The following is an 18706-nucleotide window of genomic DNA, read 5'->3' as shown; positions in this document are numbered from 1 at the left end:
TGTGTTCTGCTTTGTACAAAAGTTCACGTGTACCAAGTACCCTCACACTCTCTTGATAAAATAAGCTCTAAATTATATCTGAGTAATTCTTTTTCTGAAGCTGTCTGCAGCTTTTGCCCTTTTGCTAAATGAAACGCTACTTATCTTAATTATTAGTGTTAATGAACGTGGTGTGGGCTCAGTATTTGCTATTGCCAGGTAGAATCTAAGTTATGTCTTTTTGTGCTTGACAAATGTGGCAGAGCTGTGGTTCTGAGTGAATCAGTGCCACGTGCCCCAGGAGCTGCTGGCAATCACCTGGAATGCATAAGCAACTTCTCTTCTTTCAAGCATCTTTTGCAGGCACTGGTATTCCTGAAATGCCACGTGCTCCTCATTTGTCAGGTGCATGTGTTCCAGTGATGGCTTATGGTTTCTCCCTCTGTGTTTTTTCTCTTCTTAAAGGTCTCTCAGCTCTTACAGAATCTGCTTTTGTCCAAGGATGAAATGTGAACTACTGAATATCCATGGCATTAATAAATAGATCAAAGCCTCTACAAAAAACCCATGTATTTTCCCATTATACAGACAATTCTTGTGTTAAGGTATTATTTTAATTGAAATTGCAATGTGTCCCTGGTACTTGGTATTTGCTGAATGTTAAGAGTATATAAATTGTGTTCTGAAACCGTCTTTGTAAAAAATTAGGATTCAAATTCTGTTTTCTTTGTTCTAAGTAAAGCGGTTACACTTTTTAACACATCATACCTGTGTGTGTATATGTACATAAATTGTATTTTCATTTGAGAAGGAAGATTAGTTCTTTCCAAAATGCAGAATTTCCCAAAAGCCAATGAAAGAAAAGGGAGCTGAATGGGCTGAAGCAGTTTTGATCTATGAAGTTGTCACATTGGGTGGAGTTCTATTTTCCCTCTTTCTTCATCGTATTCCTGACATGTCCACCATGTGGATTTTTTCTCCTTGTTGCTTTTTAGTGTTGTCAGTTGACTTGTGTCTAGCAGAACTGCAGTGATGACTTTGCTGTGCAAACACTTGTTCCAAGGGTCATGTGGAATATTAATCGATCTGATCTTTTCTCCATGAGTTTTGCCTGGGAGTGGTGAACTGCAAAGTCCTAATGCAGATTTTGGGTTAAACATGTGTAGGTATCACTCTCCCCCCCTCATTACCACTGCCATCGCTTGATTATCAGAAATGGGATGTCAGGAAATCCTGCTCTGATTCAGTCTTTTGGCACGTTAATTTCAATTACTTCATTACTGAGGAAGAAGTGCCATGGAATGGATTTGCAGGACTGATGAAAACCACTTGAACGTGCCTGTAAAGTTTCTGAAAAATCTCCCCTCTCTTAGAGAATCTTTTAATTTCATCCTTAATTTCTGTGTGATTAATAAAAGAATAACTGGATTAATTTATTAACTTTGACAGGCAAATTGTCTTTTACATTAGAGTACTGTTCTAGCTCTCTGGCAGTGGACAAAATTAAATCTCTAGTAGGAGCCTTAATGTCTTCACAAAAAAAAAAAAAAGAGGTGGAAAATGTCATATATTATGTAGTGTGTTACTTTTTCTTGCTTACAGACAGGGCACAGACATAAGGGCTTGTAGAGCACCTGGAAGGTGAGGGGGTTGTGTTTGAATTCTGACCTGGCTCCTGTAAGGGCAGGAGTTAAACTGCTGCAGGTGAACCCATTCCCGTTTCTATTTAAAATCAGGTCTTTGTCACTAAGCTTTATAAGCATTTTTGGTTTGGATGTAGGTTCAAGAAATTCTTTGACATCTTTAAACATTTTGCTTTGCTGTCTTGTAACTTGAGTTGTTGTTTTCTGGTTTAAAAAGCATTTTGTGAGGATGTGAGGCAGTGGCACATTATGAGTTCTGAAGCCCTGTCACAAAGATGCCCTGTGAATGAAGAGGTGCTGCCATCGTGTCTGAAGTGTTCTGTCCTGGTGCTTCCTGTTCTGCAGAACTCTGAGCAGTTCCAGGAGCTGGAAGCATTTTAGGATTTTTGTAGAGTTGAGTTCAGATTTTCAATTATTTAGGTTTAAAGCTGTGCCCCTTTGAAATATCACTGACAACTGCTTGGAACTGGCCACCAGAGATGGTTCTTGGAACTGCCCAGTTGCTCTGTAAGATGAGTCTTCTATGGGGTACAGCATTAAGGAATTGTTCTGTTTTCTGGTTTGTTTGGGTGGGGGTTTTGTGGTTTTTTGGTTTTTGTTTTTTTTTTTACTTTTCACACACTCTTGCAGACACAGGATTTGATGTATTTGGTAGTATAAAGGCAGATGGATTTTTATCTCGCCAGGATTGGGTAGCACTTCAACTGAAATATCATCTTCCTTTTTCATCTTTTATATTTTAATAGAAGCTTTAGAATTTCATGTAAACTAATCAATTCAGAAAGGAACTGGTGTTTACACAGACAGGTTATATAATGCCCACATTATGTTTTCATGCTTTACATCAAGGAAGGAAGGCTTGCTTTAGTTCCTGCATTTTTAAATTGTATTTTGACCCTTTCTTCTGCAGCCCTTCCAAGCCAGCCTTCCTTTGGGAAGCAGAGGGAGGTGAGACAGGCTTCTCTCTAAAACATGGCAAGTCAAATGGCAAAGAGTGGAGGTGCCTTGGTTTTGGTTTATTCCATCCTTTAAAGGGACAGGAAAACAGGGAGAAGGATCTGTTGTTGATATTATGAAATAGACTTTGACTGTAATTAACAGCCTGGGAGTTTTTCTGCTTGCTTTTCTTATCCTGGTGTTGCAAAAGCTTTTGCTGTCCTGCTGGGATTTCTTTTTGGAATGCAGAGGTGTGCTCTAGCTAAAAGCATGTGCTTTGCCTAATAAGCTTTCCTATCCACTGAGCCCAGCTTGGTTGCTGCAGTCTGCATTTGTTTTGTCTTAACTAATTTTTATAGCCATGCTTTAAATGAAGCTAACACTTTTTACATTAAATGACAAACCAAGCTCAATGTCCAGAAATGAAACCCAACACTATAATCTATTCATTTTTGCTTTCAATGGGTAGCATTATATAACCAAGCAGCCTACTAAAAAGGAAGATGTGGAAATAATACTGGTGGGATGTGAATGGGGCTAAGCTGAAGGGATCAGCCTTGGCTGGAGGGAATGTCTACATTGAGTTAAGGGTTTAGCACTTCTCTCATAAATGCAGGAGATGAGTGAAGAGAGCGGGGCCTGGCTGGTCAGCACAAAGTGTTCTTGTCAAGTCTTGGTATCTTTTGCTGGAGGTGGTGATGAATGTCATCAACATGTAGCACTTTGCTGGAGTCTCCTGATGGGTTAACTTCCAGGGTTGCTGCAGTCTTGCAGCTACCTTGAGTTGATAAAAAGTGTTCAAACACTCTGAAATTCAGCCAAATCTTTCCAATTTGATCCAAATTATGAATGAACAGAAGAAATGTTAGAAGGTAAAATATGAAATAGAAAATCTGTTTCAAAATACTCATGAATCATTGTTTACAAGTCTACAACAGTGACACTGGAATTGTTGTGCAAGTTTGTTCTCCATGAATTTGTGGAAAATAATGTTTTTGTTCAGACTTTGTGCTGAATATGAACATTTTTCATATAGTACTCGTCAAATATACAAAGCTCTGGCCAATTCCTGCTTGGCTGTTAGTTTCAGTGGAGCTTTTTTTAATATGATGGAGCAGCTGCTTGGAAATTAAATTAAAAACAAAAACCAAACCCATAACAACAAGAATAAAACCACTACCAACAAAATATCTCTGTAACCCTGTTTGGATACTTATTCTCACAGATATAAGGGCAGATTTATTTTTTTCTTTTAGTGAATTCACATAGCTCAGAGCTGCTATGAGCAGGAACTTGTCCCATTGCTGTGAGTGTCATCTGACCTGCACACAAATGTTCTTCTGGTCCTTGGAGGCAGCTCTGTGAGTGGGGTCAGGGTGAAGGTTTGAATCTCTCTGCTGGTTCTTTTTGCTGCTTTTTGAAGAATTGCATTGCAGTGAAGCTCTAGAGCTCTTTTTTATTTTTTCCTTTACACAAATGTCAGTGGACAGATTTAGGGCCTGGATGTCAACTCCATTCACTTACAGGTTTGCCTCATGTTTATTAAACTGTGACTGATCAGAATCATGCTAAGTTTTTTGGAGTCAAAATTACTGAGGATGACACCTCAGAAAGACACAGATAATTGCATTTGCACTATTAAAAAAGGGTAGATTTCTTCATGTGACTTAAAAAAAAACCAAACACTTTTTTTACTTAGTAGCACTCCTTTAGTAATTTACAGAAGAGACTATGCCAAATATCAGGATGAATTTCTGTGTGCTCCAATTAAAAAATGTCAATTCAGAAATTTGTCAGTTTAGGTTGCCTGAACTAAGCAATGACCCTAATATGTAACTAATCTATTAATGGCCTCCAGGCAGTTGTAAGAAGGAAATATATGGATTTTTACTTAATATTTGTGATTGGTACATTAAGAAAACAAACAAAGTGTTGAGTGTTTGGATATTGCTAGGAAAAAAAATCAGATATCTCTTTAGATGTAGTCAACAAAGTGCAGTGAGGAAAGAATGCAGAACTTGCTTCTATGATGTTGTCATCCTACATCCTACAGCTCTTCCTATAGCTGAAACCTTGTTAAAACTCATAATAACCAAGTGGTGTCTTTAATAATCCTGATAGCAGTGGGGCACATTGGATGACATTTTTGTTGTTTGTCACTTCCATACATGTGATTCCAAAGTTCTCTGTGTGGGAAGCACCCCTTTCCTGAGCCCTCCTTAAGCACAGGATAGAATTCCCTGTGCCCTGATCCTGAGAGGCAGTCACAGCTGATCAGCACCTTCCTCCCAATTCATTCCTTTGGGAGGAGGGTAAAATGCACATATTTTGCAAAACAAGTTCACGTTCTAAATACATCCCCAAGTGTTAGAACATAGTTGGCTGTGCACTCTGTGGAAAAAGACAGAGGCTCTTTGCTGAGAATCTATCGCCCACCTTCCGAAATACTTTGTGATTCATGTTTATTCTATTATTGTGGGACTGCAGCAATTTGCAAACTCTTTAAATGGATAAAGGAGTAAATCCCTGTCATGAGAATGCTTCTTTCCCAGCTGTTTTTCTGCAGATGCTTTCATTCATCTTACCAGTTTTAATGTGAGAAATCTAAGCTCCTTTTCTCTTCCAGAACATATTTTATGCTCATATTGCTTTAATAATGTTTTAATAATGTTTTTCTATGCTGACCTGCCTGTCTGTAGAGTTCAGAATATCCATCTGTCTAAATCTTGTCCTCTAAAGGGTGAATTGCAATTCTGACTACCTCTAGCTTATCTCCATAACTTTAGGCTTGCAAATTAGCATAAAAGTTTTGTAGTGAATGAAAGACCTCTTATTTAGCTCTGGTAGCATGAATTATTAATTTGTTTTGTATTAAGGTGTGAGGAAACAGTAAAAGCTTCAGCTTACTGGATATCCAACATGTTCTGTGCAAGCACATTGAGAATTTGTTTGCATTCTCTGGCTCTTCCTCAGCAGTAATGTGCAGGTTGGCTTGGAGTATTCTTGAACATAAATACTCAGGTGCTGACTTCTTAAAATCATAAGTGGAACTAGACAAGCAGAATTTCTAATTTCATATGTGTCATGTATAAGAACTCAAATAAGTTTTGACAAATCAGCAATAGATGTGCCCTATTCAGTGTGGCCTTGGGGTTTTTAAAATCATAGAATGACTTGGGTTGGAAGGGACTTTAAAGATCAACCAGTCACTAATAGATGCCCTCTGTCATTCAACTGCTGCTCATTTTCTACTGTTTGTCTTTTTTTGCCATATTTGTCCCACTAGTAAGTCACACCATGGAGAATCTGTGTTGTAGCACCCTCCCATCCATCTTTCCTACCAGCAGAATTGCTCTGACTTTGATCTGAGCTAATTAAGTGTCTGTATTTTTATGGCTATCACAGAGTAGTTAAAGAAAAGATAGCTGGAATATGTGTGCTTTTCCAAATGAGCCTGTAGGAGTTCTTAGGGCTTTGATCCTGAAGTTTCTTTTTTCTTTCCTTTCTGAAAGGATGCTTATCTAGAATATTTCCATCCAAGTACTGTGGCAAACTTCCCAAGAGCATTCCTGTTTTCATAGGAAGAAGAATCCCTTTTCTTAGTTTTACACAGGGCAAAAAGTCATCTCTGGGCAGCCTGGGCAGGGTTGGATAAGACTCTGCACAGAATCAGGCAGGTTTGGCTCTTCAGCTTCTTCCTTGAATTGCTTCCCCAGTCACGTGCCCGCAGAAGAGATCAATATGTTACCTAATAGGACATTTAAAAACATTTCCAGGATTTGCTGACGTGGGGGAATGGTGAGGGGAAGGAATAGATTTTGCACTGATCTGAGCACACACTGCTGCGGTCTTGGCAGGGCCCTTGTGCTCATGTGGAATTTGCTGCTGCAGTGGTGCATTGCAGGAAATAGATAAAAATCAACACACAGAATGTATCCATGCTATGGATATAGCCAGGGAAAGAAAGAGCCGTGCAGTTGAACCTTAAGAAGCTTATGTGTTTTCACAAGGCAAATAGACTTCCCACTGTTCAAAGAACCTTACTAGAGAAGGACACGTGTTTTAATTTGAATAAGGTCCGTTATTTAAATGCTTTAAAAACACAATAGGCTCTTAACTGCATCTTTTATAAAGTACTTGAGAAATCATTTAGGTTTGGAAATGCTGGTGGAGGGGATGAGCACCTACCAAAGGAGAAGCAAAGAGGCAATTTCAGCATAGTCATTTGAATTCCAGAGAATTGCTTTGTTCTTGTTGAAATACAACTTTTTACTACTGTGACTATGTACAGGAAAAGCAGAATCACATTTTTAGAGCATCCTCCTATTTTTTCCTCTAACTCATGCTGTCTTTTAAATGGCACAACTCTTCTTTTCCTCCCAAGTTTCATTTCAGCCTTGTACCTGTTGCAGAATTTTGTGTAAAACAAAAAATGGAAAAAGTTTAAAAAATTGCAGGGTTTCAATATCCATCTCTTAAAGTGACACACATCATCCAGAATAAGGAGAGCTGGAGAAAAATCTGTATGTAGAATTAATGCTACCTTCTCAGTTCTGTGTTTTGCCCCCAGACATAATTATTAATTTCATCTGGGTTATGTAGTTGTAGATTGACTTGCAGTGTTCTCTGGATGAGAGCCCTTGAACCAAAGTTGTGTTTTTGTAACTTGGATAGACTTTGGCTACAGCATGGTTCTCATTTAACAACGTGTCTTCATTTCGGAGTGAATTCAGAAATAAGTATTTCTTTTGAGTATTGTCCATGCATGTAATCCCTATCAGATGAAAGGGGGGAAAAGTTTCCTCGAGTTGCTTTCCAGCATGCTCAGTTTCCTTTTTCTCCTCCACAGTTTTTTCAGTTACAGACAGAAGTAGAACTCACTGGGATCGGCAGCAAGCTGCTCACATGGTCATAATGGTATATTTTTATTTACACTCCATCTGAGAACTGTGATGTTATTTAACAGCTTAGGCCATTTCATCTTTAATTATAAATTGTGATATTGTTGTCTTCAAACTTCAAGCAGATGGTCAGAGCCAAGTGTCCTGTTCAGTCTGGGAGAGCTGTGTAGACATCTCCTCTCTGCCTTTTTTTTTTTTTGGTTCTGCTGCTGTCTAAACAAACCTTTAAAATAACCCAGTTTATGAAGTTACCTGTGATATTCTGAGCACTTAGCAAACTCAAAAATTCTGTAACTAGTGCACAGTTTGCTTGTACAAATAAAACCTTTATGGGTACCCCTGACCTCAGTGGGTCTGAAAATAAAATTTACAATATTGGTGGCATGTTCTTTTAAAGACAAAATTGACATTTCCAATCTTTCTAATTAAGACTTGGTTGCAGGAAGTGAGTGAACAATACTTAAGTTGATTTTTAAATTATTTAAAGCTGATGTGTCAGAGCAGTGCACTGACTCAGAGTAACTGAATCATCCTATCAGCATGTGGAGGAGTGATTTATATGCCATATCATGGAGAGCTGTAGAATCAATACCTTCTTTTTGTCTCTTCAACTCTAAGAACATGGCTTTGAAATTTTAATTATTTAAATATCTGCAATGTCCCAGCCCCTGTACTGGTGTTTGATGGATTTGTGACAGACTGGTGTCAGGAGCACAGCACGGGGAGTCTGGGAGTAAATACAGACTAAGGAGTGACAGAATTGTTGTAAGGCAGATTTGACCCATTTTTGTTTCTCTTGAGCTGCATGCAGAGTACTCAGGAGCAATAAATGCTCTTGGCTGTGCTTTCCCACTGGCTCTGTCCCCCACAGGGCAGAAGAAACTCCGCTGTTGGAGCAGCCACAGGGTCTCCATCTTCAGCAGTGCTTGGTTTCATGGCCTTTTGTGATTATCTGTTCTTTTTTCCTTTCAAAAAATAGGCCAAGGGAAGCACACTGTTCATCACTCAACGTGAGCTGCTGTGGCTGCTTTAGATCTGGGAGAGAATTGGTTGCAAGATGAATGAATAAGAATAAAAATAAAATTCTGTGTCCAGGCTGTGATCTAAACATAGCGAGGGGAATAGAATAGGCAAAAATTCCCAGAGAGGATTGACTGTTCCTAAAATGTGAATATTAAGGTCTGGAACACTGAATATGTGAGAAAATGTTTAAATTTTGCTTCAGTGTCTTGATCTGTGGCCCAGTGAAGGCATTTGCACTTAATATTAAAAAAATTTCAGTCTAAGGTCTCTGACTTTCCTGGTTTGGATTTGTTTTTTCTTCTTTCCCCTGGTCTGCTGTTAAGGTAATGAACACTGCAAACCTTAACTCAGTCTCATCGCTTTGTTCATGTGTCTGTAAGGGATTAAGGACTCAAGAAAGCAGAGTTTTATTGCAGGAACTGTCACAGATTCCTAAGGCTCTACACAAGTGTTGCTTTCACCTTCTTTCAAGTGCTCTGAAGCACAACCTTGTAAGGAATAGTTTGGCAGAGCTGAGGTAACACTTCTGGAGCACAAACACTGCTCCTGGGGAACAAAGCAGGTTTTGGTGGCAAACTTGGGCATGGAGGCAGCATTTCCCACATATAACTGTATTCTCTGGGTAGGCATCTGCAGACCTGCCCAACAAACACCTTAATTTCTGCAGACTGAGAATAAAGTTGTCTCTGAAGAAGGTTTGGGCTGGAAAATGAAGCATACCCACCAGAAACTTGCAGTAATGATTATAACATGTTAGAAAATTAAATACTTTCTCTTTTTTCTGATGTGTCTAAGCATTATATCTATTTTACACAAAAAGACTTACTTTAAAAGATGGGGAAATAAAGTAGATTCGGTTTGGGAAGCTTTTACTTTCCTAATGCTACAAATTTGTACCTGATCAAACATTCCAGGGATCCATAACTCGTGTTTGCTCTAAGACTGCCTTAAGAATCTGCTTCTTTGAGTTGCTTGTGAACACCTACAGGGAAGCAACACCTTCCTTATGATCTTTTAACCTCCCAAGCCTCCCACTGTCTTGTTAGTGTTACCTCGACCATCTTTTCCCCTGTACCTTTGTGGTGGAGATGTTTTGCAGACTGTGAAAGGTAGGAGGTCTTTGGCTTACAAGCTTGTAGCAAAAAACCTCTCTGTTCTCCAAGTGCTTTGATATATTTAGTGTGAGCATAAGAGACAAGACTCCTATGTACCACAGTGGAAAACTTCTAAAAAGATATTTTCCCCTTATAATATACAGTTAAATAAAAATTGTACTTCTAAAGCTATTTCTGAAATAGCTGCAAATGTGGAAGAAGAGTTTGTAATAGCTCAGGTCACTGGATGCCTCTTGCTTTCCCTGCACTGTTGGCTTTGTGGGGATGGTTTATTTCAATTCCCATTGCCATTGGCTGCTTTGAGGAGCCAGTATTACATGAGGTTGGAACAGGTTTGTGGGTTTGTAGAACAACTGATGCTCCTGCCCTGTGTGACCTTCTTGCTTTAGGTGGAGCCTGAGCTGGCCCAGGACGGCAGAGCAGGAATTGTTGGACTGAGAAGTGCAGGAGCAGAACATCAGTGGATGTGTTCATTTTCTCCACTGCTGTTCTGGTGGTTTGATGGTAAACTAGTAATAAGCTGTTCTGACAATTTGGGAAGATTTGGGTGTCAGCACTCTAGGTTTTGGCCTAGTGATGCCTGCTGCTTTCTTTTTTAACTCATTTTGTATCATGACTGCTCACAGCATTGAGAGCAGTTGTTGAACTCTTGCCTTGCTTTAGAGGTGATCCCAGCCAGTTCCCCTGTGTGTGTCAGGCACTGATGTTTGCACCCTCTTCTGCTGGGCTGAACCTGGGCCTGTGGGTTAGCCCAGCCCTGGTACCAATACAGGAATTGAGGGAGTTCCTCAATTGCAGAGGAACTGAGATGCTGTCAGAACTATCAGTAACTCTCTGTATGTGCATACACCATTTGTATTGTGCAGGACCATTCTCTCCTGTCATTTAAAAAGTGATTGTACTCTTCCAGAAGGAGAGCATTCACTGCCTCCTCTGGTTTCTCTGTGTGGTTTGTTGGAATATCAGAGCAAGAATAAGGGGGACAGACCAAGGTTTAGTGTGAATTGAAGGAAGAGTGGCTGGGGACATGAAGATGAGGGATTGTGGATGATGGGGTGAAAGATGGAGAGATGAGGGTGAGGATAATACAGGAAGGAAGCAGGATAACAGTGGGAGAGAGTGTGAAGGAAGGGGAAACTCTTGGGTAACCAAGGGATGTTCCTGTATCTTGGGGGAGGAGGAGTGACAGGTTGATTCTGTAGCTGAAATCCTGGTTGAGTTCCCTAAAGTATCCAGCCATAAGCAAGACCTAACTTGCCTTTTTTAAAAGTTGAATGCTGTTTTAAAACAAGCTGGTGACTGTATGGATCCAACTGCTTCTCATTACTCATTTGCAGTATTCTGTTTCATCTTAAGACTGTAGCCTCAAGAGATGTGAGCAGGGTGGGAATATTATGAAACAAAGTAATTTGATTATTTGGGGTGGGGTAGGAGAGTGGCAGCTTTGTTTTAACTTAGCAAATTGTTTAAAAGCACAGACAGATGACAAGGAGACAGCTAATCTGGTTAAGAATAGCCACTATGGTTTTTGATATTGATTTCTTTCCTCACTCTCTCTTTTAACCTTGTTTTCTTACAACTTTTGAAAAGCCACCTTGAGCTATACTGAACAAATAGAGCATATGGATAAAACAGCTTCCTCTCAAGAGGTCATTGAACTACTCTTTCAACTTATCACTAAATTCCTTATACATTCTTCAATTCTCTTAATTTCCATTGCAATAAAAACTCTTTAAAGTACGAACTTTCTGCCTTTTAGCCTAAAATGACCAACTTTTACATGCTTGTTATGTCATGTGTTTACAATACATTTCATGCTAAAAGATTTATTTTTAGCTGGCTCAGTAAAATAGCTGCTTGCTGGAGTTGTTGTCATAGCAGCAATCTTAACAGATAGGCTGATCCTATTTAGCTTCTGCAGCCAACGAGCGGCCGTTAGGCAACAGTTTGACAGTTCTGCAGCATTTTTCTAAAGATGGAAATTGTGCTGGTGGTGGTGAATTTTTTTTGGCCCAACTTTAAAATATTTCTTTCTGTAGGTGTGTGGAGTTCGATTCAACATTTTCCCCTAACAACTTATGATAACTTTGAATACACAACATGTGAGATTCAGAATTTAAGTCTTAATTTGTAGGAGCTTGAAAATAAATTACATGGTGGAACATATTGCAAGCTGCTTTGATGATTTTTTTTTAAAAGCCAAAAGTATTCTGAGAGAAAAATGCCAGACTAGAGAACAAGATTGTGCATCATTTATTCAGCAGCAATTTTAAGTCGTGGCAGACTGGGCAAATATTACTGAAGAATTTTGTGGGTTGTTTTTGATGAAATGCACTGCCTGGGTTAGATGATATCTTAGGATTTTAGTAATCCCAATTCTTATTTTTTTTTAGTATGAAGAGAAAAGGGTCTTTCTATATTGACAAGCAAAGAAAGAGTTTTCAGATTAGGCTGTAAAATCAGACATAGCTCTAAGTGTTCTTTGTAGTTCTAAGCTGTTACAGAAGTTCAGTTGCCCTCATACATAGGTCTGAATGTAGTTCTGAGATGAAAAGTGAATTTACTGCAAGGAATTTCTCCTGTATGTAACTTCCAGTCACATGGTATTGAACCTAAATTGCTTTCAATGTGGTTGAGTGAAAGACTTACTCTCAAAATTCTCTTAAGTCTCCTATTAAACAGAGAAATTAAAAAAAATTATTGAAGTACTTTAGTTTAATGCTAAGAGATGAGTTTGGATGCAGTTGGCTTAGAGTGCTTCAAATACGATTAAGAGTTAAAAAGTCTATTAAACCTTCCAGTGACTTTTTTAGTCCTTAGGACTCACTTGTCAAAATATATTGCTGTCATTGACTGTTGTATCAGGGGTGAGTGCTTATTAATTTCCAATGAATCAGGGCAGCTTTCCTCCTGCCCATTCTGGGTAGTTTTGGGGAAACTTTTAATTGCTTTCAGCTCCTGGTCCAAAGCCAGTCTCAGAATGGCAAAGGCAACTTCTGTAACTCTGGCTGGTATGGATTTGATACTATGCCACTGTGCTTTGGACTAATGCAATCTAATGAAGGAATCTGGCAGAATCTTCTAGCAGAGAAATGAAATGTCAAATACCCCCACACATTTTAATGTTCAAGTTATGTTACAGCTCTTGAGGGCATCAAGGAGGTGGGTGGTGTAAAAAGGCAGAGTTCCTGCCATGGTCCCACCACCCCAACTCCTGCCTCTTCACCCCTTAACCTCCCTGCTGGGCAGCTCCTTTCCCTGGGCTCTGCTGTTCACCTGAATCATGAGAGCTGCTCCCTGATTGGACTTGCAAATCTCTTGGACAAATGGAGGAGTTTCCTGTGTCATGTCCAGCTGCTGGTTTTGCACATGAGGACAGAACAATTTCCCTGCTGTTTGCAGCATTCCAGAGTGGAAGGGAAGGGGTGGCCGTGAGAGCTGTGCCTGGGCTGGGGGATGCTCCTGGCACTCACAATCTGTGTCTGTGTTGCTGTTTCAGGCAAAGTCGTGCATTTGTCATATGTGTGGTGCCCACCTGAACAGACTCCACTCTTGCCTCTACTGTGTCTTCTTTGGCTGTTTCACAAAGAAACATATTCACGAGCACGCGAAGACAAAGCGACACAATTTAGGTGAGTTCCCATCCCAGTGCTGCTCATCATCCTCGCTGTTATCCCTCTCCATTCCAGGCCAGCAAAGTGATCTTTCCTTGTACTTACCTCATTAGGCAGAGAGATAATTTTATTTGGGGTTTGGGTTAGTTTAGTGGTATTATTCTAAACTTGGTGCTTAAACTTCCATTGCATCACTGTTAAGTTTATCTTCACAGCTGAAAATTTCCTTAGTGGCTTGGTATTTATGAATTAATGTCATATATAAAAATGTGAGGAGGCAGAGTTTTGGTTTGTTTTTTTTTTTTTAAGTGTTAAAAGTGGTGGGTTTGATGCCTGGAACTAGAACATTTATTTCAGTAAACTTTTTTTTTCAGGAGGTCATGCTCACTTCTTTTATTGCTGAGGAAAACACCCATCATTTCTATCACAAAGAAGGCTAATCAAGTAGCAATCAGAATTATTTAAACTGCTGAAGTTTGGAGGCGGGGGGAGTTCCTTCATTTTTCTCTGTTGGCTTCTTGTTTCTATTGGGGTCAGTAACCTAAGTAGTAACAAAACAGTTTAATTCATATGGATTACCTTTCCCTCAACAGTCTCATAAAATGCTGGCTTCAAGGCCAACAAGTTCTGTTCTGTCATCTTTGGTGCTATTTCATGTTCAAAGCCAAAAGCCTTTGGTTTTGTTTCAAATCATCTATTGCTTATAGTTCAGAACATTATTGAGTTATAATGCAAAATCCTGATCCATATTAAAATTCTGTTTTATAATGGATGAATATAATTTTTCTCCAAATTAAAATACATTCTTGGTGGAGTTATGTAAGAAACAGGAAAAAAAATGCATTATTTCATGGCATAAATTTCCTCTTGACCAGCGTGGCCACCATTCCTAATTTAATTTATCCTAAAGTGCTTATGGAACAAACTTTATTTTCCATGAAGACAGAGAAGCTCCAGAAGGCCAACAGAGCTGTGTACTCCTGTGCTTAAGAAATGGGTGTGTAAGTTTACTATTTATGGAAAAGATTATTTAAACCAGCAGATCGTTATAGTTTCTTCCTCCATATGTGTCAGGAAAGAAAAAAGATGAGGCTCAGTAGTGGTATAGTTTAAGCTTGTAAATGTCTTGAAAAACAGAATACTGGAAAATAGTACTGAAAATTCCATCATGGTGTGGCTGAGAGCCCTGGGACTGCTCAGCTCACAGGAGAGGCTCAGGGCAACCTCATGAATGGGTACAAATACCTGAAAGAGGGGTTAGAAAATGTCCTGGGCTCTTTCCTGTGGTGTCCAGGAGGCAAGCAGGACAAAGTGAAGTACAGGAAGCTGTGTCTGGTTATCACAAACTGCGAGGGTGACCAGGGCCTGGAACAAGCTGCCCTGAGAGGTTGTGGAGGGTCCATCCCCAGATTTATTCAGAATCTCTCTGGACATGGGCCTGGGCAGCCTGGATGTGCTGGGTGGCCCTGCTGGAGCAGGGGCTGCACAAGGTGACCTCAGAGGTCCCTACCAACCTCAGCCATTCTTTGGAAACTGAAAATACCAACCCAACCCTGGGTAACGTTTTTAATTGCTTTTTGCAGAGTGTGATCTCAAAGAGCTTTTAAAGTCAATTCATTAGCTGAATTTTTTTTGGACTCTCTACCAATGTGGAAGTGCAAATTATTTGAGGTAAACGTGAAGAATTTCTGGTGAAAGGGGTGTGTGGGTGTGTATATATATAGATAGATAAAACAACCTTTTGTGCTAATACTAGTTTATGGCCACATTTAAGGTTTAAAAAATACTGTGCTAAATTGAGACTGTCAGCAGTATTTACCTGTTTATCTGTGGACACTCTGTAAACACTGTAATATTTTTACCACTAAACTCACCATATTTATGGAGAACCTTTTAAAAAAGCTTTATAATTGCACACATTCTCAGCTGCTGTTTATGTATTTGGGAAGCTTAAATTCAAGTTATTTTTTCTGCAAGACAGAATTTGCTGTTGTCTGCTGTAGTGAATTAGCTTGTGTTTCCTTAAAGGAAAACCAAAACTGGATTGTGGAGGAGGGAGATTCTTAAAAATGCTCTTGCTTAGGGACTGTTGTGGTTATTGTCCTGGTGTTAGACAATTAAGGCTGTGTCAGAAAAGGTATGTCCCAAAAGGAATAGCCTTTAGATAAAAAGGGCAAGAGTTAATTAAGCCAAAGCACAAAATACTTTACTGAATAATCCCAAAAAGGATTCTTCTGCAGCTAAATATAAATTACTTGGTGCACAAATAAACATAATGTGAAGATTGTGCAAGTGACTGCTTGATTTCTAGTTTTGGAGATTCCTTTCTTTCCATTTTTTTAATGTATATTTTGGTGTTTAATTTCCAGCTGCATGTGAAATGAGCTTTGAAAATATTTTTGTAGTTTTACTAGTGGTTGCTTTTTACTACTTTTGGTTGCTTTTCCTGCTGCAGCTTTAGTTGGGAAAATAACATCTGATAGGCAAAAACAAGTTAAGTGCTTTGAAATTTCAAAACGAAGAGGAATTATTTTAAAGCACTTGGTGACTTTTTGCTGAGCCAACATCAGTCTCCATGGAGACAGGCAGGAGCTGCACACTTAATCACAGTTGTAAGAAATACCATGGATTTCAGCTGTAACAGCTGTCTGAGCATGGCAGGGGTGTGTTTGCAGCTCTCTGCTGTATTTCAGGAGGCTCCAGCATCATATTCCAGAGTGGTTTGAAATACATCCCTTCCTATATCTGCCTGCCTGAGCCATATGAATTAGGCACTCACAATCTGACTTTACAGGGATTCCTGTGCTCTTGGATCTGCCTCCTGTTCAATGTATATTAATAATGCTGGACTTAATTTAATGTGTTCTGTGAGTTGTGGATGTGGGTGATGGGTAGGTGAGGTAAGATCCAGCTACAGGAGCTGCTTTTTTTATCTCTGCATTGCTCAGTCCCTCTCAGTCAGCCTCCAGGACAGTCTGATACTCCCACTGGGCTCTGTGTGTCTTTTGTCAGGAGTTGTGAAATGCTCAGAGCAAAGTCCTTACTGAGCTCCTCTGGGATTTTTCCTGGTTTTGATCCTGTCAGATGTTTCCTTTTCCCCACCTCTAGGAACCTGAACAATTTTTACCTTTTCTTATTGAAACTTTTGTATGATTCTCAATATCACCATCATACTTCACAGTTCTAATGTGTCCATTTCTGGTGCCAGCCCTTTGGATTAAGAAGTTTGCTGTGCTAATGACTTGCATTCTTAGTTAATACTTCCATGACTTCTAGTTTGTGCTTCTTAACCTGCTGTTCAACACAGAGCTGATATTTTTACTTGGGAGTTAAATTCAGGGACTCCAAAACTTCTTTTCTAATTGGTGTCTGCCCCTTTAGTGAGTGGAGTTTCACTCTTGGTGCTATTGCCTATTTGCTAAGTAACCTGAAATCCTTCTGGAGCTATTTTGATTATCCTAAATGAATGTGTGCCGTCAACATACTCTCTCATCTTCCTAAATAATCCTTCCAAATCAGGTTCAGCACCTGGGGACCTGCTGGTGGATTCTATCCTTGTAAAAATTGATGGTCTCTTCCTTATCTTTTCTACAGCTGCTCAGTGAAGGAAAATACACAATAACTTAGTCCCAGAGTAGCAGAAGCAGGAAGATATCTGTGAACAGTAGCTCTAAAAGAGAAGAGAGGTTGGTACTATAAAGTTCATCTCAAAACTGCAGCAGTGATTAATTTATCAGTTTTCTGACTGGGACTGAAAATTCCTGGGCAGACACCAAATGAAGTTTTAGTGTTCTTTCTCAGTGAATATTTTCTGTTGTTGTTTTTTTAATCCCCACACACTGTAGCTGCAGAAAAACCCACTGCTATAGGGCTCACAATCCATGTATTTCTGAATGGGGTCAAGGAGCTGGAATTAATATTCCACTCATAACAACTTAACATAAAATGCTTTGACACACTGTGGTTCCTGTAAATTAACAGTTAAAAGCACATTTTCTATCTAGATTCCATAGGGACGCCAGGACATTTTTTTCTTCATCTTATCTTTCCTGGCTTGGATTCATATGGAGTTGTAGGATGATATTCTAAACCATCACAGAGTGTACAGCACAGGGGCTGCCCATTTGGCTCCTGGTGTTAAGTGGTTTGCAGGATAATATTGGGTGCTTGCCATGTTTGGATTGTAGGCAAAAGGAATTTAAACATTCAAATTCTAGATCCATATGGGGCCAATAGGCATCTTGAAGACTTCAGATCCACAAAAACATTTCCCACCTGATTACTCCTGGTTTGAAAAAAGAAGAAAAAGCAGCACTAATGGAATAGTTCTGCCTTGAGTATTAGGAGAAGATACTGAATGTGAGAGGGAAGGATAATGCTTGACTATGACTGTAGTTTTTAATGTGGATTAAAAGATTTTGGCAACAGAAAGAAGTTTGGGGTTTGTTTTTGTTTGGTTTTTTTTTTTACCCTGACAGTAAATACCTGGAGTTCTCAATGGCTGGATCATAATTTAGCAGGCGTAGTCCCTTTTCCACCTCTTTTCCTCCCTTCTTACCAGTTCAGGAATTCTGAGCTGTGGTGCAGGTTCCAGGTGCCAGGAAATCAGGAGGAAGGCAATCAGATGCCTGCTTTGTGCTGATAGATCAGACACAAGATGCAGTGGAGAACTGGCTGAAGTTTAACAAATCACTTCTTGGGAACCTGAGCCAATTACCTGGAATGAGTTTAATGATTAACACTCAAGGTGAGAAATCAGGCAGCATGAATTAGCTTTGGATGTTGGCTTAAAATGGTCTGAAAGAATTGCAAATTTGGCTTCTTTTGTTGCAGAAGTTGAAGGAAATGCAACAGACAGTGTTGATTTGAGGTTGATAATATGGCAAGACTGAGTCACAGAAATTCACAATGGAATTAATTTCAGTACAGGTAAAAACTGACCTGAACTCTGAGTTGCTGCTGGAGGTTTTTTTTTCTACTTGAGTGCACCCAGTGATCCAAGGGAGATGATCCCACAACATGATTCACAAATGTCTTCTATCTGATAAATGGTATCAAATATTATGGTAAAATCCCATTCCCACTGAGCAAAGTCAATTCTTTTCACCTGCATCTTTCAAACACTGAACATCCACGTTTTTTTACCTTGATGAGATATGCACACTCTGGATGTGGCACACTTCCCTGCTTTTGTTGTATTCCCATCCTGACTGGTCTCTAACATTTTCACAAGGACATCAGTGGATATAGCTGGAAAAATAAAGCACTTGGGCTTAACTAAAACACTTTACTTGGCTCCCAGATACAGTTTGAAGACTTTTTGCTGCCAGATTTAAACTTGCACCCCAGAGCTGTTGTTTTTTAAAACTTAGTGTTCCTTGCACCATAGATAAAGTTGTTGTTGTTCCTGCATGATCTTCTGTGCTGCCTTCTTGTTTCTCCAGGCTGATAGTTTTATTTTTAAATGAAAAATAAAATATATTTTCATTCCTCTC

The 18706-nt window shown here is 39.4% G+C and overlaps 1 protein-coding gene across 2 annotated transcripts in view; it reads left to right on the top strand.

The window, feature by feature from the left end:
• Window positions 1-18706, top strand: part of USP22 (ubiquitin specific peptidase 22) — an 88592-nt gene that overhangs the window by 18735 nt on the left and 51151 nt on the right. For both annotated transcript variants that reach the window (XM_036392299.2, XM_036392298.2), the window contains exon 2: window positions 13097-13229. In XM_036392299.2, coding sequence (XP_036248192.1) covers window positions 13097-13229 — 133 coding nt within the window. The remainder of the gene's footprint in view (window positions 1-13096; window positions 13230-18706) is intronic.

The sequence above is a fragment of the Molothrus ater genome, chromosome 16, assembly GCF_012460135.2.
Source record: "Molothrus ater isolate BHLD 08-10-18 breed brown headed cowbird chromosome 16, BPBGC_Mater_1.1, whole genome shotgun sequence".
In the NCBI taxonomy this organism is placed as follows: Eukaryota; Metazoa; Chordata; class Aves; order Passeriformes; family Icteridae; genus Molothrus; species Molothrus ater.
The sequence above is the reverse complement of the archived record's forward strand: the minus strand, read 5'-3'. Positions and strand labels throughout refer to the sequence as shown.